Source organism: Pelobates fuscus, chromosome 5 (genome assembly GCF_036172605.1).
Source record: "Pelobates fuscus isolate aPelFus1 chromosome 5, aPelFus1.pri, whole genome shotgun sequence".
In the NCBI taxonomy this organism is placed as follows: Eukaryota; Metazoa; Chordata; class Amphibia; order Anura; family Pelobatidae; genus Pelobates; species Pelobates fuscus.
The window spans coordinates 286,100,542-286,119,161 of record NC_086321.1 but is presented as its reverse complement, the minus strand read 5'-3'; the positions used below and the strand labels follow the sequence as shown (position 1 = coordinate 286,119,161).

Genomic DNA, 18,620 nt, shown 5'->3' with positions numbered 1-18,620 from the left:
TGAAAGAACTTCAGAAAATGTAATGGCATCTGTTAAAAAGTGGGTGCGCAGACCCTTATAAAGGCAAAATTACATCATTGAAAGAAATCAAGATATGAGCAAGAAAACCTTATCAATTGGCTGAGGTGTAAAGTGGTTAGTTAAATGCCCTCCCTGCTGGGTGTTACATCTTTATGTCATAGCTGACGTCATGACGAGCTCCTCCAGGTTTCAGCACCATCTTGCTGGCACGAGGAGCTCACTCGATGGGAGGGGGCTTTTGGCAGCTATCCATTTTGAGCAACTGGCACGTTAGTCTTTCAAGGTTAGTTCTTCAAGGCCTTTTTAGCAATTATACATTTTATTAAGACTATCTGCTACAATGTTTCACTTAACAGGATCCTAGCATTTCCTGCTGACACACTATTTTTATGGACAAAGCATTCTTGTAAGATTTAAACTATGAGGCCTATAGAGGGAATATGAGAGTATAGTATTAAAGGGGCCCAGTAAGGGTATAGTTTATAAGGGCCTAATAATTCTACTACAGACCCCCCTATAAAATGTTAATTACTAAAAAGATGAACTTTATTTGTTAATATCAGAAGATTTGTTAGCCCAAAGACACATAAACCCCATGACCGCTAACTTGGTGTTAATGCAAAGTGCAAGTCTATCCCTTATCTGACCCTAACAGGCTGCAGCTCATCCGTCAGTACGGCTCTCGAACACTTCACTCCATGGGTATCCCGTGGTGGCTTGTCCACCACTTCTCCACACGGTAGACTGACCCATACAGACGGAAGCTGTCCCTTAGCTGTCCCTTCCTAGAATTTCCGCACTTCATCATCATAAGGGAGAGTTTGTAGCGGAATACAGGGCGATGTCAGATCTTGAACACCAATTTCCAGATTAGTAAAGGTTGGTGTCGTTTGGTCAACAGTCTTCTGTAGGAACTTTCTGAGGCATGGGAGGACACAACGAACGAGAAGAGCAAAGATAAAAAGAAAAATTAGTAGAGCCATACCAATATGAACTAAAGCTTTCTGCCAACCAGTCATCCAACCAAACCATTTGTCCCAGGGGTCTGTCATCCCAGAATTCCTTTTCAACTCTTCTGAGAGTGTATTTAATTTTTCTATGGCCAGGGTGACCTTACCATTAGGGCCTGTGTTTTCTGGAATGTAAGTGCAACAAGTCATGGTGTCGGGTAGTATTTTACATACATCCCCCTTCTCGGCCAGAATCATGTCTAAGGCCAGTCTGTTCTGGAAGGTCATCTGGGATGTGGCTTGTAATTGTTCGGCTAAACCCTGGAGGGCATCCCTAGTGTAATTAACAAAGCGCTGTTGGTTGTAATAGATATAATTTATCCAGTTAAGGTTTTTATTGGCAGTGACTATAGTGAATTGTGATTCAAAACCCACTGCAACTTCATCTCTAGCTTTAAATTCATTAGGTACCCCCCTAGGCACCCCAGTGGCATCTATGTGAATGTGTGGGTCGAAGCTGCCTTTTACTGGGGTTTCACGCTTGACTCTGGTTGATGTTTGTGGAGGTTCATGAATGTCAGGATGATTATCAGAAATAATGTGTATGGGCATGATAACTTTAACTAGGGTACACTCTCCCCACCACTCAGACTCCAGTCTAGACCTTAACTGTAAATCCCCGCATAACCAGTAGATATCTCCTAGTGACCTGGTATGGTGTTGTAACAGGCGCGTAGGAACAGTTCTGTAGGTGGCACAATAACCTTTGGAAAAGTTACCCATGAATTTACCAATACCATCATACATGGTGTAACAAGTGTAATTACCTTTATAGATTGTGATTCCATCTGGGGGTTTGACATTTCCTTCTAAGAGAGGGTACTCTGCTGTCCATGCTCTGCAGAGGGACTGGTTGGAACCATAATTAAAGGCAAAAAGACTTAGAAAACAAATTTCTATTTCTAAAGGGATAGTTAAGGGGACGGTGCCTAAATGGGGTCGGGCACCTCCACATACATAACAGGCGGTTCTATTATGCCCATTTACAACAACTATAAACTGACCCAATGCTTTCCCTATAGAAAAATAATAAAAGGCTAACATGCACATCTGTCTGAACAGGCCTCTAACGCTATCCCTGACTCTCTCCTTTTTCCCCTATTCATTTTTATATATAGCATAGCTCAAAATATAATGCCTACATACATCACAAATATACATTATCACAATTTTATGTCTTGCAAAAGGGATAAACTTATTTTACTCTTCGCTGATAATGTATTAAAAACATACAAAATGGGGGGCGGGGCCTGGCCGCCGAGCTAGCCGGTCGCACCTCACAACAGCTCCGGCAAATCTTGGCTTAAAAACTTACAATATGGATCGGTTGAACTCCCCTCGTTGACCTACCGCGGTGGGCTGGCACCTATGGAGACACTGGACCCGGGGAGAGGCTTGCAGCTGCTGTTTTAGTCCCCCGGTGGGGTACGCATTGCTCCTTTTGGATGAGGCCTACTCAGGCGGTGAGTGAGGCGGACGGCCGCCGCCCACTATCCTGCCCAATGCTACTCAGCCAGGCTCCTTCGGCTGGGCGACCTGGGCCCTGTTCCCCCCCCCTCTGGGCCGGTGGGGGTGATCCCGGCCTGCACCCTGTACGCCCTGTGGCTCCTGCTACATCGGAGCTTTTGAGTACCCGACAGCCGCCAAACCACAACTCTGACCGCACCTAAAATGGTGGCGCAGCGACCCTGCTGGCTCACACGAGCGCCTCTGGCTTCCAAGGGGACGGTACCCTCCAGAATCCCACGCAAGCACTGCACGCCTGCAGAAATGGATCAATGCCAACTGACCCACAGCCTCAGTGATAGCTGTACAAGCGATACCACGACAAAAAGGCGGGAGCGACTACCTGCTAACTAGCAAAGCACTGACCCATCGCTCCATCGCTCCAGACCCCTCGGACCTGCCCAGATGACTTGCACACCATAACTCCAACCCGAGGAGCTGACCTACACCGCCTCCATCACGACGCAGTGAAACCAGTTAGCCGGACTGCAGGGAGTAGGCACCAGACTGCTGGAGGAAAGCGGTGGAAGAGAACTCCACATCACAGCACCAAACAATTCTGGACTCACTGGGGGAGTGAAGCCTGCATAACTCACCTCCTTGGGGTTCAAGTACCTGGCAGCATGCCGCTGGGGTGCTCTTATACTCCAAAAGTCATATAGTTTTAAGCGAAGGACCTCAGGACTCTACCTGCATACTAAGCGTAATTAGCAAGGGCAACAGCTTAAGGGCATAATTTAGCAACAGCTAACTCATGAGTGAATATCATAGTACTAAAGCTCGCAAGCTTGTGTTACAATAGATAAGTGATTACTAGTACTGTTTTATAAAATGTGCACTACATTTACAATCTTAAGCGCACTTAGCTGGTTATACGCATGTCTAGCCTAGCCTGTTATGCCATAAAAATGATGCCTAGAAGCCTGATATCTCCATGTAACATAAAAAACAAAAATGTGCTGATTGCCCGGCTATTGTTATATTGCAAACCATAATGCCAACCTAGCACCATAAAGCGATGATCACCTTACTATAATATAACGATTTCTCTGTTTAACCAAAGCCTGTTATAACTATATAAAAATGTGCAATGTCTCATGCCACTGTCAAACGTATGTGCATCCACAAACACGCTGTTGTGGCGTATGTCAATAATATGTAATAAACTGCACAACAAAAATAAAGAATTAAAAAAAATAAAATAAAAAAAAAAATAAACCAGAGCAGCTTAAACAAATAAATAACAAAAAAAAAAATAAAAAACATACAAAATAGACAAATAACATTGTTTTCGGCGAGATAAATTAAAAAAATAATGGCGATTTTTTTGTTAAGCTTTATAAATAGCTATACGTTAAGCTACCTTTTTTCGTTTCCAGTTTCTGGCTGTTAATGTACTTGCTGCTAGTAACAGATCTGGAATCAATACACTATAATGCCCAAAGTCTCGACTTAAATGTATATGCAATAATAAAATATCTGGGCTTACATCAAAAATTATGTTAGTCAGTTATTGAATCTTGGAGGCTATCATTTTCCAATAAAGACAGATTGGAACACACTCCCACCTCCATAGTTTATGCTAGTATCTAAGTCCTTATTCCATTTGTTAATAGTTAGGCGTATAATGTTTTCTGGTTCCTTTTCAATTTGATCAAAACATTTTGAGACCAATCTTTAATTGTATTACCATTAAATTAAATTATTGAAACTCTCTAATTTTTCCCTTTAGTAATTATAACTTTCCTGTTCATAATATGTGGGATTCAAGGAAAACAGCATGTCTTAAGATAGGATGAGCATGATAGGAGTAGGTCTTATGATCGAGGCAGCCATGACAGGGGCAAGGAAGGAAGTGACAGGACAGGATGTAAGGGCGGAAGTGACATCACTGATATGGTAAGGGCAGAAGTGACATCAGTGGTATGGTAATGGCAGAAGTGACATCAGTGGTATGGTAATTAGGTGGAGGTCACGGGACTGGCTGTGCCAACCTCCTTTTGTACTAGGCTGACATACTTTCAACATTACACTATATTATGACTAATAAAATAAATCAGAGAAGCAACATTCTGTTCGGCAAAATGAAATACTAAACTATGGACAGACTTGACGGATTAAATAAGACAGCTGTGAATATTATACATTTAACAGCCCGTAAAGCTGTCTCTAGAAACATGTACTTTAAGATAACATGATGCAAAATAAACTCACGGAATTCAACCAATTTCCCTTATCATCCTCCAGCCATTAATCACTTCACATACTAACTTAACAACTTTGCATATTCCCTCTATCCTTGTAGCAGATTCATTTTCCTAACCTCCGTAATCATATACACCAGTCTTTACTTTGCACCGCGAAAGAAAATACAGCGCCTCGTGAGCGAGTCTCCCCCACAATCCTCACTGCCTTATCACAAAACACAATATATATAAAGCGCTACGGAATCTGTTGGCGTCATATAAATGGCAACAACAATAACAATATACAAACCCTAGAAACCTCTTTTACGACACATCACTCCTTAACCATCCTATCAACTCCTATGTAAATAACAAAATACACAATTAGAATATTTTCTAGCAAAAATTCCATTGCTAACTCTTATCAGTAGCTCTGAATAACTCTACGGAACACAAATCTGAATCGTAGGCATGTCACACCCCTCCCTCCTCCCCCCCGTGTCTCACAGAAGGCAAGAAGGGAGGGGTGGGAGGAGAGAGAGAGAGAAACAAGAGGGACTGCAAGCATGAAATTTTAACCATGTCAGCGCTGGAAGGACAGTTACGTTACAATTATTGCAAGCAAAGAGACACAAAAACACATTTACCCATACTATAGCAGAAAGTAATATGGCCATGTACACATTAGAACAATGCGCATATAAACAGTAAAACACAGCAAATAACTCCTGATCCAGTCAGGTCAATCATAATATAGTAATAATCTCAGTGAAACTCAATACAAAACCCCAACCCTCTATAGGGTGGTCCTCTGCCATCTAATGGCTAACACAAAATACAAAAACCCCACAGCATTTAAGATTGGGGTAGGGTGGGGACCAGGGATGGTGACCGTGGTCAGCTACATTTCGGTCATTACTGACGGGATGTTGGGCGTGGTCACCTCCTGGACATAATAATGTAATAATAGGGCGCTGGCTGGGAGAACTTCCCAGTAACACAATTATTATAATAAACATACAATCTTAAACTTTGTGATCAACCTCTTGCTGAATAGCCTTCACTACTCGGTACCAGGCTACCGCTGTACGGATCAAATCATGGTCTAACAGCTTGCTTTTCTTTTCTGTCAGTAACTTACGCCAGCTCTCTGGCTGCAACCTACTGCACGGAGGTACGGCAATTCCACACACTTTAGCAATTTATCAACTTGCTTAACCATCTCTTCTCCTTTTTACGGCAATTCCACATACTTTAGCAATCTTATCAACTTGCTTAACCATCTCCTCTCCTTCTCTATCTTCAACCAGATCATATGCTAACCAACCCTTATTGGGTTTATCTAGATTCTGTCCCATCTTCCCTATACAAGGCGTCCCAGATATAGAGAAAGAAAGAGGAACAGAATGTCTACAGTGCTCGACTGCTACGTAAGAATAAGTTCCTATGTACGTCTTCCCAAAACGTAGACTAGTCACTGATTCCGCCTACCCAAGGTAGCCGCGGATTGGAGCGTGGCAAGAAGTGTGTGACCAATCACTTCTCTCATCAGAAAAAGTGAAATAGGAGGGGAAAGTGCAAATAGTACAGAGAGTGAGATAAAAGTAAACACAGGAATCTGTGTGACAGACAATTAAGACAACATTTCAGTGTAAATACAGTGCATGCATCACAGTTCAAATAAGTTCAACAATAATCCCTTTCCGTTATTCATGTGGCAGAAGCCACCTATCTCAATCCCGTAGTGTCCCCGCTCGGGGAATGACTGCAGATTAGCCGCACTACCTGTCGGCAACGGAACACAGCAACACCGGCCCGAGTTCCGTACACCTCCCTCGTTACAGTGGTTCGGACCCGTAACCACCTCTACCTTACTCCCGTAGTGTCTCTGTTGCGGAACTACCCGCAAGTCACACTACCACGTGGTAATGGAGACAGCAATGCCTGCCCGAATCCAATCCCACCAACAAAGAAAAATTGGAATGCCACCAGCCTCAGCACTCAAGGCTGGAGGGTACCAGCTAAAATTGGAATGCCACCAGTCCCGGCACTCGAGGCTGGAGGGTACCACCTCTCTGCAAGCAGAGTAATGTGTGCACAATGAGGCTAGCTCAGCTGTCAAAGTGACACCTATGGGAAACCCCCAGGAGGCAGTGAGTCTACACCCCTCCACAGATTCCCCCCCTCTTTTTCCTTACTGCCGTAGCTACTCGGCACCTAAAAGAGGAAAACAGGCAAACAGAAGATCCCCAGGAAAACTTCCACAGATCCACCCCCCTCTTTCCTTACAGCCACAGCCACGTGGCTCCTAAAAGGGGTAAACAGGCAATCACTCAACCCGGGCACATAAACTAGAGACAAAACAATTCAAACACACTCAGGCAACAGATAGTCAACAGGTAAGGTACAGGGGTCTCTGGGCAAGATATTACCTGACTTTTATGTCCTCTCGGCAGCCGATCTCAGACGCTGGGGCAGGTCAATCACAGGGGGCTGGAACATACCGGCCAGGTGCTGCAGCAAACTCTACCGTGTATTCAGAGGTGATCAATCTCCTTCCTTCCCCCAGGATTCATCCACCCCGCGTCTTCTTGGACGGCTGCCATAGCAGGGCATAACCCAGCCCCCACGTTGATGCGCCAAATGTTATAGTATTCTTTTAAGCAAACCAATAAGTTTGAATGACTATCTGTTCCTGACCAAATTAGAGATGATTAAATTGCGTATACGCAGAAGTAAATTCACACTGACACGAGGTTCAGGTTAAATGAAAGAACTTCAGAAAATGTAATGGCATCTGTTAAAAAGTGGGTGCGCAGACCCTTATAAAGGCAAAATTACATCATTGAAAGAAATCAAGATATGAGCAAGAAAACATTATCAATTGGCTGAGGTGTAAAGTGGTTAGTTAAATGCCCTCCCTGCTGGGTGTTACATCTTTATGTCATAGCTGACGTCATGACGAGCTCCTCCAGGTTTCAGCACCATCTTGCTGGCACGAGGAGCTCACTCGATGGAAGGGGGCTTTTGGCAGCTATCCATTTTGAGCAACTGGCACATTAGTCTTTCAAGGTTAGTTCTTCAAGGCCTTTTTAGCAATTATACATTTTATTAAGACTATCTGCTACAATGTTTCACTTAACAGGATCCTAGCATTTCCTGCTGACACACTATTTCTATGGACAAAGCATTCTTGTAAGATTTAAACTATGAGGCCTATAGAGGGAATATGAGAGTATAGTATTAAAGGGGCCCAGTAAGGGTATAGTTTATAAGGGCCTAATAATTCTACAACAGTATAATCCCCACTTATGGGATATGTAGGGGAGGGGTCTCCGTCAACACCGTCTGGTAGTCCAAAACTCGGAAAAGAAAATAGAAAGCAACAATAGTGCTCTCAATTGTGATGGGGCTCAGTGTGCAATAGGTAGAGACGGTAAAGAACTCGCATTTGAGGGAGCTATGGCCAGCTCTGGTTTGGATAGCGTACAGCGGTATAATCCCCGCTTATGGGATATGTAGCGGCAGTACGTCCGTTAGCACTGTCTGGTAGTCCAAAGCTCCAAAAGAGAAGAGTAAAAAGCAACAATAGTGCTCTCAATTGTGATGGGATAAGAGTAAAATAGAAGATAAAATAATACTCACAAAGATAGAGCAGAGGTACTGCTCTATGAATAGGCGTTGGTGGTATGATCCCCACCTGGGATTTCTTGGAGTACTTTAACAGTAGAATTGCCAGTGGAAGTAAAAGTAACCAGGAACGTTAAAATGCCAGGAATAAGTAAAAAAGTTTAAAGCGCATAGAGAGTGCAATAAAAAGAGGATTGGTACGGTGAGGTAACCAAAAAACTTTTATTGTTCTAAAATACACAGTAAAATACATGAGTAAATAACCATAAACGCGTTTCACCATAAGTGATAAATAACACAGTAATTCATTTTACTTTCTAAATTTTACAAGGTCCCATTGTAAGAAATAGGGTGAAATTAAGGTTAGGAGGTGTCAAAATTAGAAATACGATCAAAATCGCCGATGCTGTGTCTAGGGTAAACGCTTGCAAATTTGAGTTATATTGGCCATTTAGATAAGCCAAAATTAACGTCAAAATCGTCATCAAAATTAGTTAACCCTTTTCAGGACAAGAAAGTTTGGTGATGTAAGGGCGCCATCTACTGACCAAAATCTAGATGGTGGTCTGTTGGTTAGCGACGCCTTCAGGGCCCTATAGGTCCGATCAACTACTGACGTACAGAGAGTCTGGCCCTTTAAAAAGTAAGGACAATGGGAAGAGGGGGGACTGAGGAGAGAGATTCAGGACACTCTGGGACTAACACTCAACTCTCATACTCTTTGACTGACTGTACTCAAGAAACTTTCAACTTTCAAACTCTCTTTGACTCAATTCCCCAAACCAACACTACTTTCTCTATCACATGCACACCTCCATACAATCATAACCAACCATACCTCCATTCAAGTTCCTGGGACAAATCATCTGATGAGAACATCTACATAACTGGTAATTATGCTGGTTTTATTTAATTAATTTAAATTAATTTAAATATTACTCATAGCAGGAATATATGCCTGGATAAATCTTAGATTTCAATAATTAAAAATCTTGGTTAACTAAGGAATATATTGTTATGAAAATTCCATTACTGCAGGTGGAATGAAAGTAACGATATATTAATAATATATTTATCACAAGTTAGCATACTGCTGTTTTTATCCAGATGTATTGATTTGCTCTGAAATAAGATAGCATATCTATTTAGGCAAATTAAAATTCAGCTAAAATTTAACCTGGTAGATGATTTTTATTGGATGGTTCTAGGAATGGTTATGAACATTAATTGAAAATTGCATGAGAATAGGATATTATATGCCTAGGAGGATCTAGCCAGCATTGAAAGAGTTACTCAGTTGATCTGTTAGCCAAGATTTTATTGCTTCTCGTTGCTTTCAGAGGAATTCTTTGTTCTGTGTGAAGTTTTACTTTCTCTTTAAGTGAGGTATTGTCACAATAAATTATATTTTTATAAAAAAAATTGTGATTTATTGTATGGAGTAAAATCCTCATAATGATCGTTCTCTAAGATCTAAGATAATTAAAAATAGTGGGTAATTCTCGAGATATCAATTTTGATATAATAAAATTATTAAATTTATTTTGCATAATTTTTATGAAAATATTATTTTTAATATTTTTGCCCCATAAATATCCCCACAGGGTGTGGGGGTAGGAGGGCAAATTAATAAATATATACTATACTATAAAAAATAAAAATGAAATCCCCCCCTCCCAGCTTACTTTTGCCTGGGAGGGGGGACATTTCCTGCAATCCCTGGTGGCCCCTGTGGTGAGAGTGGACTCTAGCAACGTCAGGAGTTGCTAGAGTTCACTCTCGTGAGACTGAACCTCCCTCCCTGCCGGCTGTCAGCAAAGTGCTAGCAGGCTGGAGAGGGAGATCTCTGATCTCCCCTCCGGTCCTGCAGAGCCGAGAGGGGAGAGCACAGTTCCCGGTGCTATCATCATAGTACTTGGAAAATAACTTGCATTGCGGCACACAGTTTGGGAACCGCTGGGCTATTCATTAAAATAGCAATTTATTTGCAGTTTTTTTGTGAGTCATTCTCCAGAGGATACTTTGTATGGAAGAAGATTCAGCTTAGATCAAAAATGCTTTTTTTTCCAGGGCCAAAAAAAGTAATTCCGAATTAGGTTGGTTTTTATATACCATTTTAAGGGAAAAAGGTTTGCGTTGTTACTCAAAGTGGTACTTAAAGGGATTCTTCGGTCACCATAACAAAGGGTAAACTGTACTCAAACGGTTTAACCCCTTAAGGACACATGACATGTGCCATGTCATGATTCCCTTTATTCCAGAAGTTTGGTCCTTAAGGGGTTAAACTCAGAGGTTGCCTCCAGCATTGATCTCCAAGTCCCTCCAAACCGCCAGTTGGTATCAGGCGTCTGGATCTGAGTTACAGGAATGGCAGAGTGCCGCCAGGCAGGAGCACTGCTGGCTAGATAGTAAGCCGACGTTCTAGGCCTATCGATAGCTTTTTTTTTTTTCTTCAAATGAATGAGGAGCGACAGATTGGCTTAGAGGATCAGCTAACTGCTCTAGCCAATCAGTGACGTCCCTGTCCGGTGGCACTCCACACTTCCTGTAACTCGGATTCTAGAAGCCGGATGCCACCTAGGGGACTTTGAGATCGGTACTGGAGGCAGCTTTTGGGGTTATACTGTACAAGAACAGCTTAACCCCATAAGGTAAAAGTGTGCTCGGGGGCTTCCTAGCACCATAACTATTTCATTTAGAAGTAGTAGTTATGGTGACAGGAGTATCCATTTGATAGGACATATGGCTAATTGTATTTGTGGTGAGTATATTCATTCCCTTCAGGCTTTTTGCAGTAAACACTGTCTTTTCAGAGATAATGCAATGTTTACATTACAGCCTAGGGGTACCTCCACTGGCCACCCCCTGGAGACACTGAACTTTCTTACTTGATTCAATACATCTCTATGAGGAGATGCTGATTGACCAGGGCTATGTTTGGTTTGTGCTGGCTCTGCCCTCTGCCTCCTTGACCGTCTCTGCAAATCCAGCGCTTTCCTATGTGAAAGCATTGTGATTGACTTTGGATCAACACTTCTGATGTCAGCCAAGCAGGCAGATAGGGGAGAGGTGTAGGCAGAGTCAGCAGCAGCAGACTGGAATTAAAGTAAGATTTTGCCATATTTATGGAGTCAAGGGGTATCGATAGTGTTTTTAACACTATAGGGTCAGGTTTACATGTTTGTGTTTCTGACCCTATAGTGTTCCTTAAAGTTATAACGCTTAGATATAAACTGTTTTCTCAAGTTATAGAGGGATTTAAGAAGACTATCTAAGCTCTAAAATCAAACGCTGTGTCTTTTGTTTGGAAATGTAAAACATTGCCATTGCAGAGTGGTAATATTTGCATTTTGCTTAAAACAAGACTCTACATTCAGCATCATTACAATGATGACCTGATGAGTCCGAATGCCACTATGCTTCTAAGCATTGGATTGATGGGACACGTTGATGCTGCACATTCACCATAGATCCCACTAATGCGTATCTGTGAGTGGAGAGCCTGTCGAGAGGCTATCCTGGATTATAAAGTGAGCCTTTAAGGCTTTTTTCACTTTTGTTTTTTTTTGTTATTTAAGTGTGTGGCTGAATATAAAACAGTAAAGCAACACATCTTATTTGAAAAAATTATATATTTTATTTAAGTTTGAGTGTTCTTAAGAATAGTTAGTCTAAATTGGATAGAATAATGTATCAAACTGAAATTACACATGGTATTCAATAAGTAGCAATTCAAGTTTTCTGTTATGTGTGTCATTCTTTTTCTACACACCCCCTAGGGACCTGCAAGCTGTTCGCTTTACCCTCTAGTACTATTTGGGATGCCTTGGGCTGTGGCAAAGTGCTTACCTGCTGTTTATAGTTATGCTTTTGGGAGTAGATGTTTCTGATTCTGAGCTGCCTATAGGGATGTAAAGTTTTCAGTACTAGCAAATATACACTCAATGAAAGTGGTCATTATGATCTATGGATATGTTCAATGAAAAAAATTTTTTCAGTGAAAATAAGCCAACAAAACCAGGAAGTAACAGGACCTGTTGTCTGCTTGAAAAAACAGGGGGTGTAACCAGTAAAATTTATCAAGGTGTCAATGTTTTATTGAAATCTGCAATATTTCCAAAATGGAAGAAAAGGACAAACTCTTCACACATAAAACTTGTCAGCAAGCTAAAGTGCTTTAGGGGTCTAGAGTGTACTTTTAATGTTCAATTGTAAAGTAAATATAAAATGAATGCAGCACTTTTAAATACCTGCAGTGGTGAGAACATGTATACACAAATAAATAACTGTTCTCTCTCTTTTTTTCTCTCAAAGCATAAAAATGAAAAAGACAACCAATATTGTTTAAATACCGCTCCAAGCAATCAGGCAATGTGCCTATAAAGGGGTGACGCCTCCCTTACCAATATAGCACATTCTCAACCACACAAAAATAGTTCACGATAAATACATGTTTATTTAGAACATCCAAAGTTAACATCTATGGTTTGTGAAATCACTAGCCGTTTACTTTGTATGATGGTGAGACTAATGGCATATGCTCCATGAGCAATTGAGTTGATTACTTATATATGCACCATCAAAGAGGTTTATCTGCCCTAAAAAGTGGTTTATTTGTGCTCTCTCTGTCTTTATATGCATTGGGAGTTGTGTATAATAAACTTGAAGATTTACTTAGAAGTTTGAGAGAGTTTTATTTTTGATGAAAAACACAAATGACTTGACAGCATGTCCATATAAGCTCTCGCTTGTGTGAATAAGATTCTAGCAATTCTCAGTTGTGTTGTGTAAAAGCAATATAACACTATTGGTTGTCTTTTTTTTTTTTTACTTTAAGAGAAAGAGTACAGAATCTAAGGAAAGTGGTATTTATTTATGTATACATGTTCCATGACTGGGGTTATTTTAAAGTGCTGCATTCATTTTATAGTTGCTTTTTCGTGCCCCCTAGGGACACCTCCAGTAGCCACACTCCTCAGGTGGCCACTGGAGGTGCTTCCTGTGGCAGTGCTGCACAGTGTCCAGCTCTGCATGAAGATGCTGAATTTTCCTCATCGAGATACATTGATTAAATTGATATGACCTAAGGGGGAAAGGGTGGGGCAGCCCCCTAAATGGTGATTTTTAACACTGCAGGGTCAGGAAAGGAATACACATTTGTGTTCCTTTAAGCTCAAGGTTATTTATATGTTTGTTTTTAGTTGTCTGCTGTGTGTATATATACGTGTGTGTGTGTGTGTGTATGTGTGTATATATGTATGTGTATATATATATATATATATATTAGCAAAATGATGGTGACTTTCACTCTCATAATTTAATCACTTTTTTTGTTACCAAAACATTTTAGTAGTGAATGTTTTAAAATTGTGCATTTATATTCTTGCTTCGCTGTCATCCTCCGTTGTTTATAAAAAAACATGTTTATGATTGTTGGAATTACAGATTCTTGGAACTGCAGAAGTGCTACAGATGATCTTTGTATGTATGTTTATGTACAGTTTGACTTTCTGTTTGTAATCACAAGAATGTGAAATTTAGAACGAAGCAACATGTTGCATAAAAATCTGACACTAAGTGGTTTGATCAAAACATAGAGCCAAGTACAGATAGCTCTTGTTTATTTTGCAATAAAAGTCCTTAAAAAAACACTTTTTTTCACTTTACCATTTCATCTGAATTTTGACAATGTAAGTCGCTGAAAGTAACATTAGTACACATTTCTCTAAGAATAACCCACACAACTCCTTTATGCATTTCTATCATAATGCACTAATAATATTTCAAGTTCTACAAACCAGATAGTGGATGTAATTCCTCTACAGATCTTGGTCCACTAGTTGTTTTCAGTTGGAGTTCTGTGCATAACTCTTATAATGTATGCATTGTTATCCCCATGGAATCCCTGTATTGATTTATTCACCCCCCTAGCCTTTATCACATTATAGTGCTTCTGATAAAGCAGCTCTTTAATTTTAATGACTGGTAGCAGTCCATATAGCAGAATGCCTAAAGAATACTTACATGAACGTATTTATATTACCGTAAACATTGCCAGAGAATGTTTTAAATAAACATTGGAATGCTTTATTGGTTTATCAAGCAGATAAATTAGTGCTTTTCAAAAGTCACGTTTTAATGTGCTAATGACAAAGCAGTCCATATTATGATGAACTGCTGAACCTTTATTTATTGCAACTTAATACCCTTTTTATGTTTTTTTTCTATTCAGACAGGCTCTTCAAGGCCTAAATCATGTGAAGTTCCTGGAATAAAGTAAGTTGATGTGTATAATGACAGTACTATGTTAGAAGTCTGTATTATTTCAGCTGCAGATCACGGTTGCATTTGAAAACATTCATTTAGTACATTTATTTAATTTGCTTTTTTAGACAGAAGGCTTAAATACCAAATGGCTTCATGTACTAATTTAATAAACAGAGGTGAATAAAAACTGAATTGTAAAACCCAGGCTAAAATATTCAATAGGTATCTATAGCCAAGTTAAAGGGACATGCATCACTTTGAGACAATTGTCTCATTCAAAAAAAGCTTTCTCTTTGAATGAGACCATTACCTCACTCTGTAGGCTGACAAAAGCAGGTAAATGTGCTTTTTTCAGATTTACCTTCTGCTTATTTTTTATGCTTTCCACACCCACATGAAAGGAACACTGCTCTAACCAATCAGTGTCCTATCCCTAGGAATGTTTGAAAAGTGAATCGAACATGCCTGATATATTTACACATGTGCATTTGGAAGATCTCTTTAACTGACAGGGGGAGAAGAGAGGGAGTCTGGTCAGTGTGATTCATGAAGTGCTGGCTCCGATGTTTCTCTCTCCTGCTGTTGCACAATGATTGCCCTGTTTTAGTCATTAGTTGGATGAAACTGACAAATCTCCCATAGCTCAGAGGCGTCCGGACCAATTTTATAGTAAGTTTATAAATGTTTTACATATTTTTAAGTTTTTATTGCTTTATTTTAGTTTGTATGTATGTATGTATATATATATATATATATATATATATATATATATATATATTTTTTTTTTTTTTGTGTGTGTTTGCTTGCTGCTTTACAGAAATTATTGTCAAGTGATTCATAATATGTTAAAGAATTTTTCCAAATCATCTGTTTTGCCTAACTTTTGCAATTTGTTTTTCACTTCAATACCAATCTTCTGTTTAGTAAACCCTAAAATCTTTAGTCTATATGGGCACCAAGAGGAGATAAATAGCACATTTCTAAAATACTTGGGAGATGGATTTTTAAGCTATTTGTTTACTGTACTTTTTACTGTACTTAAGAAGTCTTCCACCTTCTCTTATGTTTATTAATAATTTCTCATCAAATTAGTTTTTATTTTTAAAGTTAAACATTTTATCATTTTCTTAAAGTAGTAACAATGCAGGAAGAGTTAATATTTTTATGGGCATGATTGGACATTTGAAGCTATGAATGTGTTAATTTTCACTGCATTCATGCATGCTTATTCATTTCTCCAGGATTTTCTTTCAGTTTGGTACCTAAATTCTCTCTGTGGTGCCAATGCCTAACAAATATTTTTACAACAATGCTCTGCCTTTTGAGAAAAATATTTCACCCTACCAGGCTATATGTGCGTGTCCTGTTAAAGGGACATGCATCACTTCACATTTTTTGTATTAAAGCAAACACTTTAAAAAAAAATTATACCAAAAAAAAAGCAATGCAAGAAAAAACTTGATAAGTACGCAATAAACATTTTTATAAACTTACTAAAAACTTGGTCAAATTGTATTGGTAAACAAAAAACAAACTATAATTCCTGGAAAACCAGAGAAAAATAGACAGGTGGATTGGCGCTGTTGGTAAAGGTAAACAAAGCAACTACTCCCAAGTGCCAAATAATCACCAAAAGGCACTATATACACATAACAAAAGGTAAGAGACAGAAGTTTAGGGAGGTGCAAGAGATAAAACAGTAAATATACTTATAATAGGTGACTCTCTGGATCAACCTGAAAATAAAAAAGTGTACATAGCATAATACTGTAACACTTTTAAACAAAATATTTGTGTGATAAATTTGTAAAAGTAAAGCTTTTTTACCTGAATCCAATTTTGCTGTGATATTTCGTGGTGTGGGAGAAAGCACCTTACTACAGACAACAGTGGAGATAGCGTGAATAAGCTTATTATTTAAAGCCTTCATAGTTAGAGCCTGCTTCTTAAGGCTCTACAGATCGTGAGTGACCCATTACCTCCGATATATTTTGTTTAAAAGTGTTACAGTATTATGCTATGTTCACTTTTTTATTTTTAGGTTGATCCAGAGAGTCACCTATTATAAGTATATTTACTGTTTTATCTCTTGCACCTCCCTGAACTTCTCTCTTACCTTTTCAAATTGTATTGGTGATCGTGCCTTTGGGCGTTTCTTTAGCCTTCCTCTTCCAGCCTTACCCACACACTAATCCAGTCAAGTCCAGACCATTAACAACCAACAGGACATTATTGTGAAGCAGCAGCAAGCTCCTCGTTTTTCCTACACTGACTAACATAGCAGGGACAGACAAACCTCCTCTTCATGATTAAACTGATCAGACTCCCTCTCTTCTCCTGTGGTCAAGTTGTTGCCAGGTGAAGAAATATTCCAACTGCACATGTGTAAAGGCATGTCCCATGCACTTTTCCAGCATTCCTAGGGATAGGGCACTTAGCTGGCTGTCCTCTCAAAGACAGTCTGCTAACAGTGTCTGCTTTTTGGATTACTTTGCAACATTAAAGAGCATGGACATCAGAACAGGTTGTTGGCTAGATTTATTATATCATATCCCCCTGGCCTATATTATTCCTAAGACCGTCCTAAAACCCTTGATAAAATTGGCAGTTATTTTTTTCTATAACTTGAATATTTACATTGTAGTTTCTCTTTGACCGTAACTCATTGTAGTGCTACTGCTTTTATAACATAGTTTTTTATAGGTATAAGTTTGGATTGCATGAGCACTCTTTTAGAGAAAATTTACAATTTAGTATTGGGTAAATGCTTTTATACTTATTTTGCATGGAGTGTCATGCTCCCTATCTTCAGAGTTCAGAATGGGCTGGATCAGTGAGGTCAGAGGAGAGGAATTTTACTTTTGCCTTTGACCTTCTTCCATCCAGCTTGTGAGTGCATTTCTCACAGAAATGTTGATCGAGATTTGATGCCATAAACATCATTAAACTAGCAGTGCTTTCGCTATTTGGGAGACCTGTGCGTGATTTCGTGTAATTGGTTTTGTTTATGTAGTGGCATTTATACTTTGTTTGAATAGTATCAGACCTATATTGTATGGGGGTGGAGGGGGTTATGAATATGTTATTTGTATTTTTTACATAGTATGTTTCTTTGCATGGGGTAACCCAAGACTAGTTACATTTTGAACGCATAAAAACAGATGCTAAAATAAAATATTCAAGATTAAAATTTCTTGCATATTCTTCATAATTCCAGACCAGAAAGTGTTAAACAGCTCTCAGGCAAATTTGTCTCCTCCCTGAAACCAATAATATATTTGCAATTGTTTTCGTGTCTATGTACTTTACAGCAGCAGTTTCGTTCATGAAGATGCAAATACAAAATGTTGTGGAAAGAAACGCAAAACAGAGTGTAGGAAGTCATGGACAGTGTAGTTCCTTGCACCGTAACCTGTGCAAAATACAAATGCTTGTTAGGATGCTTACAGTCCTTTTAAGGAAAATATGTTTATAAAAATGTCAGTGAAAATCATTTACATTATGTGTTGCTTCAATGATGTATCCTACTTATCTCGCACAGCTTGTTTATGTGTCAATGCTTAGCGTAAATCACTTTTTTTATCCAATATATGTTTGGTTTTTGTATAATTTATGCAAATTAATAATGTTGACATACAGAATTTAATTGATCCAAATATGAGAATTTACCAAAGAATTAAATTTAGTATAATATTTAAATACTTATATATTTTTGTATTATTATTATATAAATGTGTTAATATTTATTTTCCTTCTTTTTTGGTGAAGTATTTATCCTTCTTCAGACCAGGAAAACACTACAAGCCTGATTCCTGCTGCACATAACACAGGGGGTTCACTTCCTGACCTGACAAACATCCACTTCCCTCCTCCATTATCAATTCCTTTAGACCCAGATGAGTCCTCCTTCCCAACTCTGAGTAACTCTAACAGCACTGGAAACCTTTCATCCAATTTAACACACTTGGGCATCAGCGCTGCCAATTCGGGTAAGCATTGC

General features: G+C 39.3%; 1 protein-coding gene across 2 annotated transcripts in view; it reads left to right on the top strand.

The window, feature by feature from the left end:
• The window catches only part of CRTC1 (CREB regulated transcription coactivator 1), a 166,614-nt gene that overhangs the window by 115,234 nt on the left and 32,760 nt on the right, over positions 1–18,620 (top strand). For both annotated transcript variants that reach the window (XM_063455402.1, XM_063455400.1), the window contains exons 7-8: positions 14,586–14,629; positions 18,389–18,609. In XM_063455402.1, coding sequence (XP_063311472.1) covers positions 14,586–14,629; positions 18,389–18,609 — 265 coding nt within the window. The remainder of the gene's footprint in view (positions 1–14,585; positions 14,630–18,388; positions 18,610–18,620) is intronic.